The 21,839-nt window shown below is 56.9% G+C and overlaps 1 protein-coding gene across 1 annotated transcript; it reads right to left on the reverse strand.

Annotated features, from left to right (window-relative positions):
• Positions 1-632: 632 nt before the first annotated feature.
• Positions 633-21,327, reverse strand: NOL9 (nucleolar protein 9). Its single transcript, XM_058674599.1, has 12 exons — positions 20,945-21,327; positions 20,282-20,501; positions 17,301-17,428; positions 14,505-14,640; positions 14,241-14,337; positions 11,468-11,565; positions 6,398-6,559; positions 5,976-6,273; positions 5,135-5,243; positions 3,501-3,678; positions 1,643-1,776; positions 633-1,267 (listed from the first exon to the last, which is right to left on the reverse strand). Exons 1-12 carry the CDS (start codon positions 21,311-21,313, stop codon positions 1,100-1,102), a joined length of 2,097 nt encoding a protein of 698 aa, XP_058530582.1. The 5' UTR covers positions 21,314-21,327; the 3' UTR covers positions 633-1,099.
• Positions 21,328-21,839: the final 512 nt, after the last annotated feature.

Consider the following 21,839-nt stretch of genomic DNA (forward strand, 5'->3'; position numbering starts at 1 on the left):
CTGCCAGAAAGCCCAGGCTCATCTGAGTGTCGTCCAGACCACACGCAGGTCCACCGGCCACGTCTCTAGGGGTTCCCAGTGCAGCTGCCTGACGGATGGCTGGTCATGTCTTTCTTCTTTACTGGCGGGGACTAAAGAAGATGACATTTAAAGGACAGTTTTTGATGTCAAAAGGCAAACTCAAATTTAATAGAAATGCAAACCGCAGGGTACCACCTTCATCTTCACGGTGACCTGCTGTCAGGGGCCTGTAGCAGGTGTTACTGGCACTGGGGAAGGGGCTGGGCAACTTGAAACACTCGGTCATGAGGCTCCCCGGGCCTCCAACAGCCTTGGTGTCACAGAAGCAATGGCAGTGCCCAGACCGCTCGGCTCAGCTCTGCATCCCCAGGGCCACCACAAAGCTCTGGGAACAACCATCCACAGTATAAATGAGCATCGAAGTGAAAGGCCACGAGCGGCAGTCCCAAGGTCAGTCAGGAACCGTCCTCAGTGACTGCCCACTGCCCCCAACACAGACTTGGCTCAGTTGCTGACAAAAGCACTTCCAGCGACCGTGGCCCTGGGCAATGGGAAGAGCAGTAGAAGTCTCTGGTGTTCCAGGAGGCACAAGTCCAGCTGTGGCCCCGGCTGGCCAGTCCTGCCTGGAGAGCCAGGCCTCCTCCCACCTGGCTCCGCTGAGGCCGAGACTCCGGACAGGTCCGGCTTTAAGAGGCAAGCTCCAGGAGAGGATTTGTCAACTGCCAGCCGCTTCCCTGGCACACAGCATCCAGGAGTGTCCGGGCAGCAGGGAGGCCCGCCCTGCCCGAGGCTCTGCAGTTCCCTTCCTCCCCTGATGCTTCGCCTTCCTGGCCTTAGGCCCAGGTTCAGATCCTGAGCCGTCCAGGGACTTTCTGAGGAATCGAGTGTGACCCACCCTTCTTCACGGTGTACTTTCACCTGTGTTAGAAAACTCGCCAGAGCCATGAGCCACGTGGGAGACCAGACCACGCAGCTCTAAGAGGGAAACAAAGAGCTATTTACAACACGACACCTTCCCAGATGACACAGAAAACTCCATGTGCCTCGTGCCGCAGCAGGCCAGCAGAGACGGCGCCCCTCACCCAGTCTCCGGGACAGGCTGGCTTCTCTGATGGAGCCTGGGCCGACGCAGCATGTTCGTTTCGGTAATGTCTTGACCTTCTCTCAACCCCATTTTTTCTGATGCTCCAGGAAGCTTCATATTGTAGTCCGTTGTGACATAGGGAATCGTGCCCTCGAGCCCATGCTGCAACAGAAGCACAACAGTGCACATGAGCAGGTGCGCCCTTCCCGCACGCCCCGTTTCTGTCCAAGTGCACAGCCACCAGCACGGGAGGACGCGGGTGAGAAGCGCACTGCGTCCAGGTAGCAAAGGCAGCAGCATGACCGCTGACCACCCGCAGACCCGCAAGTCACCAGGATGGACGCCTGTGTCCCAGATGTGACTCCTTTGAAAGGAGGGACACTGAGGCCCCCCAACACCCCAGTACTGGCAGCCACACAGCAAACTGCCCTTGGCTCCAGAGGGCACCCTAGCACCTCAAGACAGTCTCAGCTGGGCTTGCCAACAAAGTCTGTCTCCCAGAAAGCAGGCCCGGTCCTGGGCCCCCACCCTGCTCACCTGGCTCTTGAAGACGCTGTGTGGAACGGACACGGCTCCCACGAGCAGACAGTTGACCGTCCTTAGCTCCTCAGGGGGCACGGGCGTGAGGATGTGGTAGCGCTGCTTCTCCATGTCGATGCCCCTGCAGATGCCTTTGAGAGCAGGTTGCAGGTGAGCTCCCCCACCGAGATCCCGCTCCAACCCACCTTGCAGTCAGGGCAACGGCCCTTTCTGGGCTGGCTGGGGGGAACAAAACTACCCTAGGGTTCTGGATGCCTGAACAGGGCAGAGAACCCACTGCTGCCCCTCATCTGAGATGTGTGCTTCCTTAATTCTCGCTGGCTTCACTGTAACACCTTCTACATGGCTAGGCCCACATCCCTGACCTCAGACAGCTGCAGCAGGCAAGAAGTCAGGGCTGCTGGAGGAGAAAGGGCCCAGCCCACGGGGGGACTAACCCTCCAGCTGCAACCCAGAGCTGGGTGGCAGGAGGGCCAGGCCCCGTGCAGCCACACCTGTGTGCAGACACTCGCGAGTGCAGGGCTTAATGTTGAGTTCCTGGCTCCTGGCACTGCCCTGGCCCAACCCCAGCTGTGGTGGGCATCTGGAAGGGAGTGAACCAGGAGATGGGAGATTTTGGCTTTCTCTGTCTCTCAAATAAATAAGTAAAGATTAAAACACACAGAGAAAGACAGCAGGAGTGTCCGGCTGAGAACTTTCTGGTAGCCTAGTGCAGAAATGAGTGCACTGATCCTACAGCGTGGAGCAGAGCAATCTACCACGTTTTGCAAACAGACCCACAAGTGGGCTGGAAGTGGCAGAGAGGTGCCAAGGTTCTGTTTAGAGGAGACCTTGGGAGCGATCCTGCAAGGCCTGAGCAGGCAGGGCAGGGCAGGGCAGGAGAATGGTGGCAGCGTCCACCAAGGCCTGCTGGACTCCTGTCTCAGATGCCACAGAGACCCCGGGAGCAGCAGGCCAACGTGGGCCTGGTGCATGGATGCGGCTGTGCTCGGGAAGATGACAGCTCATGCCTACAAATGCATGGAAACTTGCTTTATTCATGAGACAGAAAGCACGCTCCATTTACTGGTTCACTCTCCAGATGCCCACATTGGACTAGAAGCTGCTGTCTCCCACAGGGCTGGCAGGAACCCAACTGTACGAGCCACCCTTGCGACCACTCAGGGACTGCCCTGGCAGCAAGCAGAACTCAGGAGCTCCCTGGGGACCTGGGCATCATGACCCTAGCTAGACCCTTGAGATGGATTCATAGCACAGCACTGGGCAAAATGGCCTGAGCAGCTGCTTCCTGCACAGCCGCAGCCCCAGTCCACAGGCCCCAGCCCCAGCCCCAAGCCCTCAGCCCCAGCCCCCAGGCCCTAGCCCCAAGTCCCAGCCCCCCAGCCCCTAGGCCCAGCCCCAAGCCCCTAGCCCCAAGCCCTCAGCCCCAGCCCCCAGTCTCAGCCCCTAGGCCCAGCTCCTAGGTCCAGCCCCAAGCCCCTAGCCCCAAGCCCCTAGCCCCAAGCCCTCAGCCCCAGCCCCAGCCCCTAGTCTCAGCCCCAAGCCCTCAGCCCCCAGTCCCTAGGCCCAGCCCCAGCCTCAGCCCCCAGCCCCCGCCACCAGCCCTCAGCTCCCAGCCCCAACCACCAGCCCTCAGCCCTCTGTCCCCAGCCCATAGGCCCAGCCACCAGCCCCCAGCCTCAGCCCCAGCCCCAATCCTCAAGCTCCCTGCCCCAGGCCCACCCTAGGTCCCAGGTCCCAGGCTCAGCAGAGGCACTCTGGCCTCATGGCAGACAGATGCGAGGTCCAGACCACTCATGCACTCTCCAGGGACCCAAGGCTATCACCTTTGGGATGTGGTGCATGCACAACTCACCGAAGCCCAAGCAGTCACAGATGGGAGTCTGTGCCAGCAGGATGGGCCCCTCTGAGTACCCAGTGACGTCATCAAGAATCCTGCAGAGGGCGACCCAGCTGGCGTTCAGGGCGTACATGATGTGGGTGGGGGCGACATCGGAGTGGGTGATCCGGAGGGCCACTGCATTGAAGGGGACCTGGAAGACAGATGTGCGCCCTCCGCTCACTCCTTTCTCCTTGGAGAGGCAGCTGCTAATGCTCCCGGCAGACTGGCCAGCTATCAGGCTGGGTCTGCCCGCCCATCCCCAAAGGACTTGCAAGCAACAGACCCCCAATCAGAGCCAGGCCAGGCCGTGCCATGTCCACATGGAAGACCGGAAACACCGCCCAGACCTGCCTACACCTGGGAGTGTTTATGCCTGCAGAGACGTACACGGTGCTGGCACACAATGGGAAAGCAGAGATCTCAACCACGGGGCAAAACGCCTGCACTGGCTTCCCACAGGACATGGGGAATTAAGAAAAACTGACCCCTACCCTGGAGCACAACAAAAATGACAGAAACATAACTTCCTGAGATTCGTTTTCAAAAATAAATGCTGGGACCAGCACCATGGCATGGTGGGTCAAACCGCAGCCTGTGGTGCCAGTATCCATATGGTTGTTCAAATCTCTGCTGCTTGAAAAAGCGACAGAAAATGCCCCATGTGCTGGGCCCTGCACCCACGTGGGAGGCCCAGAGGAAGCTCTAGGCTCCTAGCTTTGAAAGCAGTCCAGCTCCAACCACTGTAGTCATTTGGGGAGTGAGCCAGCAGATGGAAGATCTCTCTGTCTTTCAAATAAACAGAAAGAAATCTTTATAAAAGGTCTGTCTGTGACCACAGCTCAGGGTCTCCACCTGACCCTGGGCAGTCCCCACACCGACAAGGGACCCTGGCCAGTCCCCACACCGACAAGGGACCCTGGCCAGTCCCCACACCGACGAGGGCTCGCTGCCGTATCTTCCAGGGAGGGCTGCCACAAAGCCACTGAGCCACCAGTCCTGCAGACAGCTTTCAAAAGCCATGGGGCTGGACGGGCTGCAAAGTGGACACTGGGCCCACCTCCCAACCCACACCTTCACTGTGCCACTTGGGCAGGCCGACTCGGAGCCCTTGGCCTTGGTGTCACCATCAGAGGTGGCACTGCCGGAGCCCAAGAAGGTGAACTTGGAGGAAGGGCTGCTGTTGAGCACTCTTGTCTCCGGGCCAAACCCCACCTGCCACCATGTGGGTTTCCTCCTAAGGCAGCGGGGGAGGAGGCAACCCGAGCGCCGAGGGGCAGAGTGTAGTAACAGGAGCACTTGGGGGGCCAGGGCCACGGTGAGTGCACCCTGAATCCACAAAGCCACTTTGCCAGGTCTGCCACGACCGTTTTAGGTGGGAGTTGGGCAGGATGCACGTGCCCAGTGCCTAGCAGGAGCCCGGCCTTGGCGCTGTGTGTGAAGGCCCACTCTCCAGTGCCAGCCTCCCTGCACCTGAGTCTCATCTGAGAATTGGGGTTGAGAGAGCCCACCGTGTGGCCACGTTCCAAGGATTAGACCAGGGAGGTCACAAGGTGACGAGAAAGATGCAGCCAAGAACGCAGACAGCTTCTCCCACAAGCCCCAGTTACCTCATACGGAATCAGACCGTGCAACGGCAGCACTTCCGGCGTGGGGGGCAGCAGCTGGCCCAGGTACCCCAGCACCGCCAGGTCACGGAGAATCCGGTTATGTGACTCCCTGCAAGGCAAGTCAGAGCCAGGTCAGCCCATGGGTCTGTGTCCCCACAGCGACGTCCTCCCTGCCTCCCTCAGCCCATGGGCCTGTGTCCCCACAGCGACGCCCTCCCTCACAGAAACCCTGGGGCCAGTGGAGGTGTCAGGTAACCACTCCCCTGGCAGCCTTCCTGAGAACACGGGATGGAGGTAGGAACATCTCTCTCTCTAACCAACCCCTCCTGGCCCAAGCATATCTGAGATTTCCTCACCTTTTCAATAAGGTTTATTAAATCAAAAACAGGGCCCAGTATGGTGGCCTAGCAGATAAACCCTCACCTTGCATGTGCTGGGAACCAAGTGGACGCCGGTTTGTGTCCTGGGTGCCCTATTTCCCATCCAGCTCCCTGCTTGTGGCCTGGGAAAGCAGTCGAGGACGGCCCAAAGCCTTGGGACCCTGCACCCGTGGGAGACCCGGAAGAGCTCCTGGCTCTGGATCAGTTCAGATCTGACCGTTACAGCAACGTGGGGAGGAACCAGTGCGTGGAAGCTCTTTCTCTGTCTCTCCTTCTCTCTGTAAATCTACCTTCCTAATAAAAATGAACCTTAAAAAAGAAGTGGAGCATAAAGACCCTCCTTTAAGCCAACCAGACTGAGGGCTGTCTGGGGAGTTTCCTGGGAGGACAAAAGCAGACAGAAGACATGCTTCAGAGGCAGAGGAAGCAAAGGTGTCCTTGGGGAGTGACGCCGCCCTCACCTGTTCCTGTCTGTCTTTCGGAAGCAGAACTCCGACTGCACGTTTATCAGCTTATGTCCCATCAAGATGACCGGATACTCCTTGTCCTCGTCGGATAGCTCCAAGCTCTCTGCGAATTCCGGAAGTTCGAAGCTTTGGTTTCGCACCTTGGACTTGCTTTTTGTGTAGAGACCGTCCATGCCTTCCACGTACTCCGGGGTGAGAGCAGGCATGTACTTGCTCTGGGAAGAACTGAACTGCACCACGTGGCTAGGGGCCAGCAAGCGGATCAAGTCGATGAGCAGCAGGAGCCCGCTGTCTGCAGGCAAGGGGCGGGGTCAGCCGGGAGGAGACCCAGGCATGCTCTGCCCAGGACGACCCCAGTGGCAGGACGCATGCTTGGGGCCCACAGCTCACCCACCCTACCCCTGCCCAGGGCTCACCTGTCACCCAGCCCATGGTGTTGACAATCAGAGGGGCCTCCCTCTTGTAGGAACTGAACACATATTTCACTATTTCAATGTAACTCTCGCAGCTGTCCTTACAGGTAGGCTTGCCGTAATACACCATCTTCTGCGGCCTCCTCTGATGGGTGAAGGGCGGCCCTGGGGACAAGGAGGCAGGTCAGGCCACGGCTGACAGGACAAAGACTCACCCAACAGGACTGCAGCGACTCCACCTTCAGCTTCCTGCAGACTTCTCACACTCCCCCCACAGCTCCATTCTGACCAGCCCTTCCTGCCAGATCTGGGAACTGACCACCGTTACCAGCTGCCTTTGCTCCAGACACTCCAGATCTACCAGCGAATGCAGAGCAAGCAAGTGGGTGTGCCACAGCCAGGGGTCACCTGCGGGAAGACTGCACCCACTGCCCTGGGCACCCCTTCACCTCTAAGCTCAGCCACTCCCGGCCTATGTGCCACCGCTGCCCTCCACTGTACAGATGACACGCAGCCTGAGATGCACTGGCAGCGGGGCAGGCAGCCAGTGGACACCTCGTTGGACACGAGCCTGGGGCAAGATCCAGAACCCAACAGCAGCCGCAAACTTGTCAGGCAGCCCAAGCCACTTCCTATCCACCCTGCTTCGTGGCAAGGAGCAAAGCAGCGCGGTATGGCCACAGCTGGCCAGGCAAGGGGCCAGGACAGCGGCGGACAGCGGCTGAACTGCAGCTCGTGCAAGGCTCCCTGGACAGAACTCCAGCTCGTGGTTGGCCACAGTGACCAGAGCTGGGCAGCGTGTTCTCCACAAGGTCGGGCAGGGAAGGCCACGGACAAAGGCAGCCTATGGCTGAGCAAGTGGCCTGGGCCCATGGGGAATGACACATACAGAGGGACCAAGGCTGTGCAGTCATCACCAAGCAGACCAGCAGGGGGGAAGCCTGCTCGGGGAGCTCTGGGGAAGCTACAACAGCCGTCTCAGCAGCCTTGGTGGGAAGACCATGGCTCTCTGGCAGTGGCCCTGGGCAGTCAGCATGAAGGTGCACGTCCCAAGCCCAGGCTGGCTGGTCTCTGAAGCCCAGCGCCCGTTCCCAAGCCCAGGCTGGCTGGTCTCCGAAGCCCAGCGCCCGTTGGGTTTTGAGGGGAGGACTGCCGCACGGGCCTGACTGGGCTCCACCACTGGCACCCGGACTCTACCATCCGCAGGCGGCTGGGGCTAGCGCCTGTAGACAGTGCCGTTCTGGGAGCTGATCGACTTCACAAATTCCCTCCCACACAGAACGCAAGCGCCACTGCACAATGGGACATCAACAATAAACTTCGCTGTAGAGAAGCTGCTGTACGGGACCAGCATTGCAGCATAGTAGTTCAAGTGCTGCGGGCACTCCAGAGTGCCAGTGGAGGTCCAGCTCTCCACATGGACAGGTGACTGGCACAGTGGTTAGGACAAACACATCCCTATCAGAGTGGGTTCAAGTCCCGGCTTGGAGGCCGATTTCCACTGCTTGCTAGGGCTCACCAGGCAGTCAGCTTCCTGCTGTGTGCAGGACAACCCGCTCCTGCCTTCCAAATGACCCAGCCCTAGTGTTGCAGGCATTTGAAGAATGAACCAGCAGATGGGAAATTTCTGTTTTTCTTTCTTGTCTCACAGCCTTTCAAACAATAACTAAATTTTTTTAAATTAAATTTATTCGTTAATTACATTGTGTTGTAATTTCATAGGAACTGGGATTCTCCTCACACTTCCCCATCCAATTTATTTGCAAGGCAGAGGGGCAGACTTACAGTTGTTCACCCGGCAGCCTCAGAAAAATCGAACAAAGCCAGGAGCCCAGAATTCTACCTGGGGCTCCCACGTTGAAGTCGAGTACTTAAGCTGTCACCTGCTGCCCCCGGGTCGAGCCTGGTGGGCAGCTGGACCAGAAGCAGAGTAGCCAGGGGCTGGCATTCTGCTACAGTGCCGCTGCTTGGGACGCATGCCTGCCATTGACGAGTGCAGGCTCGAATCCCAGCTGCACCATTTTTAACCCAATCCCCCACTAACGCACCTGCGCAGCAGTGAAGGATGGCCAAGGACTTAGAGATACAGGGCAAAGTCCCAACAGACTCCAAGTTAACCCAGCAACCAGGACTGAGCCACGCTGGGGTCAATGCCCCAAGGCACAGCGTCAATTCTGCAGTGTCTTGAGCCTTCATCAAGAGTACTCTACCATGTCCTCTCCAAACACGGAGGGGCTAAGGGTGGACGTGTGCCCAGAGGGGCAGATGCCCGACGTGATGGCCAGCTCTGCTCCTGCCAAGAGTCCCAGACACCCATGGAGAGACTCCTGAGTTCCCGTCTGCAGATTTGAGTCCTGGCCCTGCCCTGGCCCTGCCCTGGCCACTGCAGCCACTTAGGCAGTGATGCAGAACACAGGGATCTCACTTCAGTCTCTCAAAGAAAAAAAAATCAATGAAAATAACATCAAGGTGAGGAGCAGGCACTGGGCTGAGCAGCTGTCAATCACCGGCTCCAATTCCATTGCGGCCAATGCAGACCTGGAGAGGCAGGGGGCGGGCTTTCCAAACTAAACTCTTAGCTCACAGTTCTACCCAAGCCTGCAGACATTTGGGGGAGTAAACCAATAGCTGGAAGCTCTCTCTGCTTTTCACCCAAAACAAACCAGGTCATAAACCATAAGAAAGGCTCTAGGAACTGTTCCTGATGGAAAGAAAGTAAAGAGATTTAAGCAAATGTGGAGCTCACGCAGAGAAAACTCCAACAAAGGTCCACTTATACTATTACCTAAATAACTAAATTCTTAGGAAAATATCTAACAGAAGAATTAAAAGCCTGGTATACGTAAAATAACCAAACACTTCTAAAGAAAGTTGAAGATTACATAAAAACTACAAGAGGGCCCAGCAGCATGGCCTAGCAGCTAAAGTCCTCACCTTAAAACACCAGGATCCCATATGGGCACTGGTTCTAATCCCAGCGGCCCCACTTCCCATCCAGCTCCCTGCTAGTGGCCTGGGAAAGCAGTCCAGGATGGCCCAAAGCCTCGGGACCCTGCACCCGTGTGGGAGACCTGGAAGAGCTCCAGGCTTCGGATTGGCGCAGCACCGGCCATTGCAGTCACTTGGGGAATGAATCATCGGACAGAAGATCTTCCTCTCTGTCTCTCCTCCTCTCTGTATATTCGCCTTTCCAATAAAAATAGATAAATCTTTTAAAAAATAAAACAAACAAATAAAACAAACAAAAAAACCAAGAGTGTCCCACGGTTACAGACAGGAAAACGTAGGGTTGTCAAAGGTTCCAATACTACTTGCGGCAACTATAGCTTGGATTGAGCCCTTCCAAACTCTCTGAGCCTCTTCTCCCAAGAGCCCACAGGCTGGAACAAGCCTGCAGGACGAAGGCAAGGGGCTCAGTATTGCTCAGTGCAGCCCTCACTGTACCCGCCAAGGCCAGCAGGCACGAGAAAAAAATGAAGGCATTCTAAATTTAGAAAATTCCTGGTATCTGCTAATATTACTGTTTGAAGCAGTATTTGAGTTACAGAGAGAGCAACATCTTCCAGCCGCTGGGTGACTCCGAAGGCTGCAGAGGTGAGACTGGGCCACGCTGCGGCAAGAAGCATACTCCTGCAGCAGGAACCGGAGTCCTGGGCCATCGAACACTGCCCTTTGTCAGGCCAGCAGCAGAGATGGACCAGAAACAGCAGGGGCTCAAAGCAGCACTGTACATGATGGCCGTGCAGCAGGCAGTGGTCTTATCACCTGCACTCTATAGAACACTGGCTCCTAATAGGACTATTTTTTGTGTGTAAAGTTTGTTTATTTTTATGGGAAAGTCAGATGTACAGACAGGAGGACAGAGAGAAAAATATTCCATCCATTGGTTCACTGCCCAAGTGCCTACAACAGCCAGACTGAGCTGAGCTGATCCGAAGTCAGGAGCTCCTGCCCATATGGGATCCAGTGCCCACATGAGATCTTGGGTGTGCAAGGAGAGGACTTTAGCCACTAGGCTACCACGCCTGGGCTCCTCATGTTACCTTTTCTTTTCTTTCTTTTTTTAATATAAAGCAAGCATATCATATTTCTTTTTTTTTTTTTTTTAAGATTTATTTATTTTTATTGGAAAGTCAAGAAAGATACTCCATCCGCTGATTTGCTCCCCAAGTGCCCGCAACAGCCAGAGCTCAGCTAATCCAAGCCAGGAACCCAGATCGTCTTCCGGGTCTCCCACACGGGTGCAGGGTCCCAAGGCTTTGGACAACCCCTCACAGCTTTCCCAGGCCACAGGCAGGAAGCTGGATGGGAAGTGGAGCTGCCGGGATTAGAACCGGCGCCCATATGGGATGCTGGCGCGTTCAAGGCAAGGCCTTTAGCTGCTAGGCCATGGCGCCGGGTCCTAAAAATAAGTAAATCTCCAAAAGCAGAAACGGGGCCCGGCGGCGTGGCCTAGCGGCTAAAGTCCTCGCCTTGAACGCCCCGGGATCCCATATGGGCACCGGTTCTAATCCCGGCAGCTCCACTTCCCACCCAGCTCCCTGCTTGTGGCCTGGGAAAGCAGTCCAGGACAGCTCAATGCATTGGGATACTGCACCCGCGTGGGAGACCTGGAAGAGGTTCCTGGTTCCTGGCTTCGGATCGGCGCGCACCGGCCCGTTGCGGCTCACTTGGGGAGTGAATCATCGGATGGAAGATCTTCCTCTCTGTCTCTCCTCCTCTCTGTATATCTGACTTTGCAATAGAAATAAATCTTTAAAAAAAAAAAAAGCAGAAACGCACCTGTGCTTTGGCTGTCAGCACTGCCTCGCCAGTCAGTTCTTGAATAGTTATACTTCTGCAGTGAACACTGAGGGGAAATGCACTTGTAATTTACAAAGATGCAATGAGTCACATTTGTATTTCCTAAGATGGAAAAATAACCTAAGTTCATTTTGTCGGAGGGAATTGCGCAAAGATCAGGAATCTGGAAAGAGTATGCGGTCTTTTCATGTTCTGTGTCGACGTACTGGTAGGGGTGACTACTTTTGAACTGCATCAACCCAAGACACTTAAGAACTATGCAATACATACCTAGAATTGGTTCTGTGATGTTAAGTAACGAAATGCAACCAGGAGGAGTGAATTCTGTCTGTCCCAGATCACATTCCAGGTAGTCAACACAGGAAATACTGAAAACAGAAAAAAAGAAACAGAAACCTTAACATGCCTTACACCACTGCAACAACAAAGCAGACGGGGCCTGAGGAAGGCCTTCCATCCGATGATTCACTCCTCAGGTAAGCGCAATGGCCGGTGTTGTGCCAATCCGAAGGCAGGAGCCAGGAGCTCTTCTGGGTCTCCCACGCAGGTGCAGGGTCCCAAGGCTTTCCCAGGCCACAAGCAGGGAGCTGGATGGGAAGTGGAGCTGCTGGGATTGGAACCGGTGCCCATATGGAATCCCGGAGCGTTCAAGGTGAGGACTTCAGCCGCTAGGCCACGCCGCCGGGCCAGACAGTAAGCATTCTGTGCTGCACAAGGACACAGTCTAACTATGCAGCTTCTTTGTTTGTTTCATTCTGTTTTTGATTTTAAGACTTACTTTTTCCCAGATATAGGCTGCTTTGTACCTAGGCAAGTGTTATACTGCTGGGAGAAAAGCAGCCAGGGATGGTGGGTATCCTGGGTCTGGCGCATGCCAAATCTGTGCAATTATACCAGTGCGCCAGAGTAGCTGCTTACTCAGTTTGTGGGGAAGGCAGGGATGCCAGGCTAGGCTATGCCACCCTGGTCCCTGGCAGGGAACTGCACATGGCCCAGGGAAGGGTGTCTGGGGACGTGCTGGCATCTTCCATTGACCGGCCACTGCACATGCAGTAGGTGAGGGACTGAGACATTGTGGTTTAGAAAGGAGAAACCAGAGGGTATGCCTGGTCAGGCCAACGCAAGCACCCATGTGGGAGACTGCCCCAGATGAGTTTTCTGGGGGACTCTCCTGCTGGATAGCTGGACTCGGACCCCGGTCACTGTGGTCCGAGCGCGGACTGTACGTATTGGGATTGGGCGTCCCGAGTTGCTGATGCCTGTGCCGTGAACAAGTCCAGATGCACACAGGCGACATGACAGCCAGCTCAGCCAGACCAGCAGAGGACATGGACACCTCCTCGGAGGATGGGAAGCAGAACAGGTTGGACAACTGGCCTAGCCAAGCTAGCAGCACGTTCCTGGGTCTGTGGAGGCACTAAGGTGGACTTGACCAACCTACAGACTTCGGAAAGAGCACGATGAAGCCAACAACTTCTCAGAACTATCAAAACACTCAGCTAACACTCTCAGAACACCCTTCCCACATCAGCGTGAGTGCCCCCTCCCAGGTAGCTGCCAGTGGGGGTACAGCAAGAAGCAGCCCTCCACTCCAGTGGAAGAGTCCTCCCACTCCCCCACTGCAGGAGGAAAAAAAATGAAACTTCGGTCCCATCCACTCCGCTCCACAGTCAGCCCTCTCTATCCTAATTAAGAAGCCCACATTGGCATACATCTTTCTCAATTATGTAAACAATATATAAAATAAAAATTATGTGTATTTATTTTTCTTTAAAAGGCAGATTTACAGAGATGAGAGAGAGGAGTCTTCCATCTGCTGGCTCACTCCCCAAATGGCAGTAGTGGTCACAGCTGAGCTGATCCAAAGGCAAGAGCCAGGAGCTTCTTCTGGGTCTCCCACATGAGTGCAGGGTCCCAAGGACTGGAGTCGTCCTCTACTATTTTCCAGGCCCCTAGCAGGGAGTTAGATGGGAAGTGATACAGTGGAGACCCACACTGATGTCCATACAGGATGCCAACACTTGCAGACTGAGGATTAGTGTGCTATGCTACTGCGCTTGTCCCTCCTCCCTCCCCATGCACACTGTCAGTAGCTCCCAAGGTAACAGTGTAAGAAAGAAAAAAACGGAAAATGTGTGGCAGTTGGTTGTAATGTGCATTCATAACATGGATACGACCTGGATATTACCAAAATGTCCATTCTGGGATCCAGTGCAACGCTTCAGTGGCTAATCCTCCCCTTGTAAGCACCAGGATCCCATATGGGCACTGGTTCGTACCCTGCCTGCTCCACTTCCCATCCAGCTCCCTGCTTGTGGCCTGGGAAAGCAGTCGAGGATGGCTCAAAGCCTTGGGACCCTGCACCTGCGTGGGAGAACCGGAAGAAGCTCCTGGCTCCTGGCTTCAGATGGGCTCAGCTCTGGCCGTTACAATCGCTTGAGTGATTCAGCACATGGAAGATTTTTTTCTTGGTCTGTCCTCCTCTCTGTATATCTGACTTTCCTCTAACAATGAGTAGATCTTTTTAAAAACACACATAAACACTCTTTAGAGGCAGAGTTGTGGTGCTCACCAGGCCACCACCTGCGATGCTGACCCCTGTCCCAGGGCAGTGGTTGAGCCGCAGCCGCTCCTCTTCCTATACAGCTCCGTGTTAACTGGTAAGTGGAGGAAAATGATTCAAGTGTCTGGCCCCTGGCAGCCACGTGGCAGACCCAGCTGCAGTCCCGGCCTAGCCCTGGCTGCTGCGGCATTTGAGGACACCAACCCGCAGTCCACTCTGCTTTGATGCAGACACACAGAACACCCCACAGTTCACCTGGCTGCAAAGACAGCAGGTGGATTATGGGGGGGGGCTCCTGAGAGCAGGCCTGGGGCAAGGCAGCGCCCTCACCCTGCAGTATGCTCACTCGCTTGCCACATGCCAAGCAGTAAACCCTGGGAGTGCTGCCAGTGCCCTGAGCAGCGAGCCCTGGCAGACAGGAAGCACTGCCAGGAACTCAAGACTCCAGCAGAGCGTCAGGGAGATGCCCAGCCCCCTTACCTGTTCAGCAGCTGGTTGATGAGGTACCTATTGAAGGTTGACTTTCCGACATCCTGGGACCCACAAACCAGGATGATGGGGCAGCCATCTATTTCCTCTGCAAAGCAGACAATGGAAGGAGCCCAAGATGAACAGGGTCTCCTGGGCGCACCAGCCCTGGCCCTCCCCAGCCCTGTGCCCTGGGCGGGGGCGCACCAGCCCAGCCCCTCCCCAGCCCTGTGCCCCAGGCACACCGGCTCCCCCCCCGCCCCACCCGTCACTCACCACAGGAGGCGCTGACAAGCTCCTCCAGGGCCGCAAGGGCGCTCTCAGTTAAGTGAAGGCCTTTCTTCCTTTTCTCTTTCTTGATCCCAACAGACCTCATGGCTACATACTGGGCATTGATTTGCAAAGTTGGACTCTGAAATGAACACGCATTTTATTCAGTTGAAAATTATTGAGCTCCATGCGCTCATGAGCGACAGAGGGTAATTTTGCTTCCTCCTTTCTCCCATGCCCCTCAAAAGCCACCCTGGCCGTGTCATTCATCCACTCCTGAGGTGGGACAGGCCTCTCCTCCCACAGCCTGTGCCAGCTGCTACCCTCTGAGGTAAGCACACGCAGATGTAAGAAGGACCCCATGTGGAGTAGGTGCTTGGCACACTGATGCAGCTGTCGAGTGCCACATTCAAGTCCCAGAACCTTTGCTTCCAGCCATGGGAGCAGGGGAGGCAGCAGGTGCTGCTCCTCACACCTGCGGGGACACCCACGTGGAACCACGCTCCCGGCTCCAGCCTGGCCTGGCCCTGCAGAACAGACGTACGTGGAACCACGCTCCCAGCTCCAGCCTGGCCGGGCCGGGCCCTGCAGGGAGACCCACGTGGAACTTCGCTCCCAGCTCCAGCCTGGCCGGGCCGGGCCCTGCAGGGAGACCCACGTGGAACCACGCACCCGGCTCCAGCCTGGCCGGGCCCTGCAGGACAGACCCACGTGGAACCACGCACCCGGCTCCAGCCTGGCTTGACCCCTGCAGCATTCGAGAAGGAAAGGGGCAGACAGAAAGGCATCTGCCTCGCCCTCCCTCTCTGTCATTCACGAAGGAAGCAGGGATACACATGTTAGGTCCAGCAGCATCTGGCAGAGGCAAAGGAAGCCCTTGGGGAGCGACTGAGGGGAGGCCGCAGGGGAGGACATGAGGGAAGGAGGGGAGGCCGCAGGGGAGGACATGAGGGAAGGAGGGGAGGCCGCAGGGGAGGACATGAGGGAAGGAGGGGAGGCCGCAGGGGAGGACATGAGGGAAGGAGGGGAGGCCGCAGGGGAGGACATGAGGGAAGGGACCCACGCTCAAACACACCCTGGTAAGACTTCCTTCAGCAAAACCAACTCCAGCAAACAGTGGAGTGAGCATCTTCATGGTGGCACAGCAACCTAACCCTCTGCCTGTGGTGCCAGCATCCCATGTGGGCGCTGGTTCTACTCCTGGCTACCCCACTTTCCATCCAGCTCCCTTCTTATGGCCTGAGGATGGTTCAAGGTTTTGGGCCCCTGCGCCCATATGGGAGACTCAAAGAAAGTTCGTGGCCTCAGATTGGCCCAGCTCTGGGGAGTAAAGCTGGTAGAAAATCTCTCTTTTCTCTCTCGCTCTGTCTAGAATGAACTGAGAAAAGAAGGAAGCTGGGCGGAGGGGTGCTATCCCAGGGAGAATGGGGGGGTTATCATCCACAAGACAGCTGGGATCCCCCCAGCAAAGAACAGAAAGCTGAAAACAACAGAACAGGTGTCTGATCACAGCATCCGGAATGCAATGGTCTGTAATGGGGATGTCATTCCTCCAGACCCCGCCCCTCAAGTGTAACCCCCAAGCCACGCCCCGGCCCACCTTACTCCTCCAGTACCCACCACCTGGCCATGAGATGACCTTGACTCCCTTCCCAGGGTTGGGGAAACCTGCAGGAGACGACCCCTCCTGGCCTCTGGCCCTCTCCTGGCACCTGCTCTAGCTCAGCAACCATTTGTCCTCCGGTAGCGGGCCCTCTCCTCTCACTGTGGGGCCTCTCCTCTCCCTCTCCTCCCCCAGCGGCCCCTCTCCTCCCCCCTCCTCCCCCCCTCCTCCCCCTCTCCTCCCCCCTCCTCCCCCTCTCCTCCCCCAGCGGCCCCTCTCCTCCCCCTCTCCTCCCCCAGCGGCCCCTCTCCTCTGGGTCACTGACTGGGCTGCTGTTTTCCTCCCTTCCTCTGAACAAGCACAGCCCCTGGGGCACTCAGCCCTCCAGCTCCAGCCTTCCGTCCATCCTTTACAGCCTTGGCCTTCTTCTCTGAGCAGGCTACCACTCCAGGGAGCCAGGGCCACACTGGCCCAGGCCACCTCCCCCTACCCCCCAAAGCAGCCGTTGGTCTCTCTGCCCACAGCTTGTTGGCCGCCCACCAGCAACCTTCCCAGTGGGGCCCTCTTTGCCCAGGATACCTCCCGCGGGGTTAGACTCTTGTCTTCCAGCCCCTGGCATCCCCTGTGGCTGTGGGTTCCCAATCCCTCGCCCACCATCCTCTCAGCAATGTGGACTCATACATTCCACGACCTGATCCAATCTCCACGGAAGCCACTCCAGGTCTACAGGCCCCCACCACAGGGGGACGCCAGTCGCTCCAGTGCGCCCCCACCCAAGGTGATGCCATCCCGGGCGACGCCACGCGCTCCAGTGTGAAGGCCTCCCCCACCTCCCACACCACACATGGCCTGTCCCCAACTTGCACAGATTAGATTCAACCTGCTGGCTCACAGGACACATTTTCAGCAACAGCACTTGCCTTTAGGGAACCAGCAACAATTCAGAGGTGGCAAGAGACGGACATATAAATACATCCAAACTACATTCGTTCTACACTGAAAACCAGCCCTCCCCACGTGGACAGTGTTGCGTAGCCAAACAGTGTGACTGAAGACGCCTGCGAGATGCCGGGTCCCTTCCCTCATGTCCTTCCAGAACGGCTGCGTTCTAATGAGACCCACGCCACACTCGGGCGCCATGCGACAGTCAACCTACTCAACTGGCATAAGCGATCAGCACAACAGAGCGGAAGCTGTACCTCTTGCAGGAAAACATCAGGCAAGCCCAGGTAGTTGCCGATGAAGTTCACAGTGGAATTCTTCAAACGTTCTAGCAGCACAATGGAGCACAGAGGAGAGAAGTTCTTCATCGACCAACTTCTGTCCTCTGTAGGGAGAAAGGCGAGTTGCCTCAGCAGGACCAACCCCGGCACAGCCGCGGAGACACCTGCACCTCATGGGAGGGACTTACCCCAGCAGACAGGCGCAGGCAGCCAATGGCAATGCCTCCAAGGACCTGGGTTCCCCCAAACCTGGGGGAGAGCTGGGCTGCTTGCCTGGCCTCCAGATCCAGTCCTGACCCAGGCCCAGTGTGTGGGGACTTGCGGAGTTTGTCCATCCAGCAGCATGGGGAGGGCACCCAGCAAACAGCCAAGTGCTGCTTGGGGATGGTCCAGCAGTTTACTGGGCTAAGCCAGCCCTGGGCACACGGGCTCTGAACATTGCAGCACCAGTCTCAGTGCCAGCTGCTCACCTCTGGGTTAGAGTTTCTGGCTAACACACCTGGGAAGGCAGTAGGTAATGGCCCGTTACCTACATGAGGCCAGGACAGGCGACCTGGCCCATGGCTGTGGGCCTGGCCAAGCCTAGGTCACTACAGCCACTTGGGGAGTAAGTCAGTGGATGGAAGATCTCTCTCAATCTGTCCCTTAAAAAAAAAATAAATTTATTTTTTATTTTTATTGGAAAGTCAGACATACAGAGAGGAGGAGAGACAGAGAGGAAGATCTTCCCCCAAGTGACCAGTAACGACCAGTGCTGTGCTGATCCAAAGCCAGGAGCCAGGAGCTCTTCCGGGTCTCCCACAGGGGGGCAGGGTCCCAAGGCTTTGGACTGTCCTCAACTGATCTCCCAGGCCACAAGCAGGGAGCTGGATGGGAAGTGGAGCTGCCGGGATTAAAATCGGTGCGTGCAAGGTGAGGACGTTAGCCACTAGGCCACCACGCCGGGCCCAATCTGTCCCTCTTGGTCTGTTACTTTTTTTTTTTAATTTAAAGATTAATTCATTTTTATCGGAAAGTCAGATATACAGAGAGGAAGAGAGACAGAGAGGAAGATCTTCCATCCACTGCTTCACTCCCCAAGTGGCTGCAAAGGCTGGAGTTGCATCCATCCGAAGCCAGAAGCCAGAAGCCAGGAGCCAGGACTCTTCCGGGTCTCCTACATGGGTGCAGGGTCCCAAGGCCTTGGGCCATGGTCAACTGCTTTCCTAGGCCACAAGCAGGGAGCTAGATGGGAAGCAGGGCCGCCCAGATATGAACCAGTGCCCATATGGGATCCTGGCACACGCAAAATGAGGACTTTAGCCACTACGCTGCTGCACCAGGCCCTATTCTGTTACTCTTGCAAAGAAATATTTGTAACTACACAATAGCTGGGTCCACTTGGGATCCAGCTTCCTGCTAACACACAGCCTGGAAAGCAGCAGCTGATGGCTCAAGTGTTTGGGTGTTGGGAGCACTGCACGTGTTCCCTACTCTAAGATGGCAGTAAACAGGTTTCGGGAAGTGCCTTCTGATTGGCCCGTAGCCGCATGCCTGGTGCGTGTGCTGCACGTGATCAGAGTTATGATTGGCGTGCCTGCCGCGTGCATAGGTGACCTTTAAGCTGATTGGATTAGGATGGTATATAAGTGGTGGGGGTTTCAGGAAGAGGGACAGGAAGAAGAAGAGAGAGACGGATGGACGGACAGATATGGAGGACAGGGCACGACTGGGACTGACGGACAGAAGAAGACTGGGGGGCGACGAGGAGACTGGGGAATGAAGCAGAGAGAAACGGGAGAAAAACGGGAGGAAGAGGGAGAAGTCGAGTCGACCGGCTGGGAAACGGACCGGTTGGAAGAATAAAGTGCCTCATGAAACAGAGCCTGGAATGTCGGGTGATTTCTTCCGCGGGATGGGAGACCCCGATATTTGGGTCTCTGCTGCCCTGGTAGGAGACGGGGTTTTAGGCTCCTGGTTTTGGCCTGGCCCAATCCTGGCTGTGATAGGCATTGGGGGGTTGGGGGCACCATGGCAAAGGTCTCTTCCTCAGCCTTTCAAATGAATCAGCTAAAAACAAGAAGAGACGGTTGCTGTCGTGTGGTGTGTTAAGCCACTGCTCGGGACACCAGGGGTTCAAGTCCTGGTTCCTGCACTTCTGGTCCTGCTACTGCATCCTGGGAGACATGACTCCGCTACCCAGAGAGAGGGCTGAAGCGCCTAGATGTTTTCTACCTTTGTGATTCTGCCTTAATGGCTTGGCTGGGTGCTGTGTGAACCTCAGGCCTGATAGTCTACGTGACACCCGGCAGGACACCTGACAGTCACGCAGGCAGACCACTCCTCAGGAAGGCGGTCCCTGGTGTTTGATAAGACCCACCGCCCTATAGCTCATCAATTTGTACTTTTTGAAAGTTGCTTGCTTCAAACCCACCAATAGAAGCCTGCTAGATCATGACTGTATAATTAATAACCTGAAATGTATAAGAACTGGGGGGCTCGCTCTGGCTCACCGGCTCTCTCCTTCTCTTTTTGCCCTCCCTGTGGATCCTGCAGCTGCTGTGCCTCCCCTGCCCAGCCCTGCTGGACTGGGGGAGGTGGCTGGGAGACCTAGGCTAAGCTGAATAAACCACCTTTATGCCTTAGCACCGACTTCAGACTTGATTTTCTGGGGATTTCAAAATCCGGCACAAGAGAACCAAGTCTTACTTCCTGGTTCTTATCCTCGCTGTGACCCTAAACATTGGCAAAATGAAGAATGGCAATTCCACTCTGTCTTTTAAAATGGCTGTCTCTTCAGATCAAGAATTATGTCTGCGAGCCTTCTGCAGGAAGCCACATTAAATAAGACAAGTGCTCTCTTGCATAAAACGGTAAAAAGACAGGTAGCCAGCATACTGCCCAGACCACCACACATGTCTGCCAAGCCCTGGCGTGCCTGCTGCGAGGCGGGCCCTCCGCAAGGCTGCTCTCCTTACCCAGGCTGAGGTGGCATCTGAGGGCGACACGGGCCTCCTTCTTCATCTCCTTCCGGCTCCTCTCGGGCATGGAGTAATGGACCGCGTTGATGGTCAGGTACGAGTGTGTACAGGCGGAGAAGACCTCGCGGGCGGGCTGGCCTTGGCTCAGGATAAAGCCAAACACCTCCACCTGGCCGTAGAGGCACGTCAGACGGCAGACCCCGCTGAAAGTAAAGCTCTGGTGGGGGAAAGCACAGACCCTGTAGCAGGCAGCTGCAAAGCTCTGAAAACCCCAACCTGCCCCACCAAGGGGCGGCTGAGGCGGGGCCAGCGCTGGGGGCCTTCCCGTGGGAGACTGTGCTCGGTCCCAGAGTCCCGGCTTCTGCCCGGCCCGATCTGGTGCCAGAGATTGATTTACTCGTGTAAAAAACAAATCTCTACTTAAAAACAAAAGCCAGCTGATCTCTTAAGTAGTGGATTCTAACCCTCCTGGGCACAGTCCGAGGCAGTGTCCATCCTCAAGCCAAGCTCAGCCCCCCTGGCCAGCCCGGCTGCATCACGGGGTCTGGGCCAGTCGCTGCCCCTCCCGGGCGTCCATGCACGCCCCCCACCCCTCAACCCCACATCTTTAGAAGGATCCCCCGACCTGGGGCCCGCGCGCTCCCGCCGGGGCGCACCCACCTGCTCCACCTGCAGCAGCAGCAGCGCGCGGCCCGGGCCTAGATGCCGCAAGGGCGCGATGGGACCACTCGCAGGGCAACTCGGGGCGGGGGTCGGGGCCGGGGTCGGGCTGGGGGCCGGACGGGGGCTCGCGATCTTGGGTCGCCAGGTGGCCGCCGCCGGACAGGCGCTCTCCCGCCACTCCGCGCCGGCCGCCGCCGCCGCCGCCTGCAGCAGCCGCCGCCGCCCGCGCCGCCGGCTGGACCAGCGCGAGGTGCCGAGCCGACGGCGGGCCCGGCGGCTGAGCATGAGCTTGGGCCGGGACTTGCGGACCCGCAGCCACACGGGGCGGCCCGGACCCCGCTTGAGAAGATGCGGCGTGTCCGCCATCTTGGGCTCCCCGGTATCCCGGCGCGCCCGGCTATCGCGAGAATCCGAGGCCACGCCCAGCGAGCCCCGGAGCGACCGACACAGGGGCGGGAGGTGGCTCGGGGCCGCTGGTGCCCTCTTTCGGCGGTCTTCGGAAGTGCACGACGACAGGGCTCCCCTATTTACATAATGCAAAAGTCGGCCCTAGGGCCAGGAGTCGCCTCTCCGGAAACCCACCTGGAAAGGTCTAACATAGGCTTTTTAAGCAAAAGAGCTGAATTTGCATAGCTGTTGTTTGCATGCATTTGTCTCTAGAACAAACGGAGGAACCCTGGATGGCCAGGCTCAGGAATGGGGGCCTGTTCCCTTGGAAGGAGGGCATGTCTCCTGTGGTTAACTAAGGCCCCTGGGCTGCAACATTCTATAACCCACAAGCTTAGGGCGCCCAGGGAGACTGCTCCTCGGCTTCTCTGCTTCCCTCCGTGGTAGGCCAGGGACCCACTCCCAGAGCCAGGTAACAGAACCCACAACCATACAAAGGAGGGGG

This window comes from Ochotona princeps, chromosome 2 (assembly GCF_030435755.1).
Source record: "Ochotona princeps isolate mOchPri1 chromosome 2, mOchPri1.hap1, whole genome shotgun sequence".
Lineage (NCBI taxonomy): Eukaryota > Metazoa > Chordata > Mammalia > Lagomorpha > Ochotonidae > Ochotona > Ochotona princeps.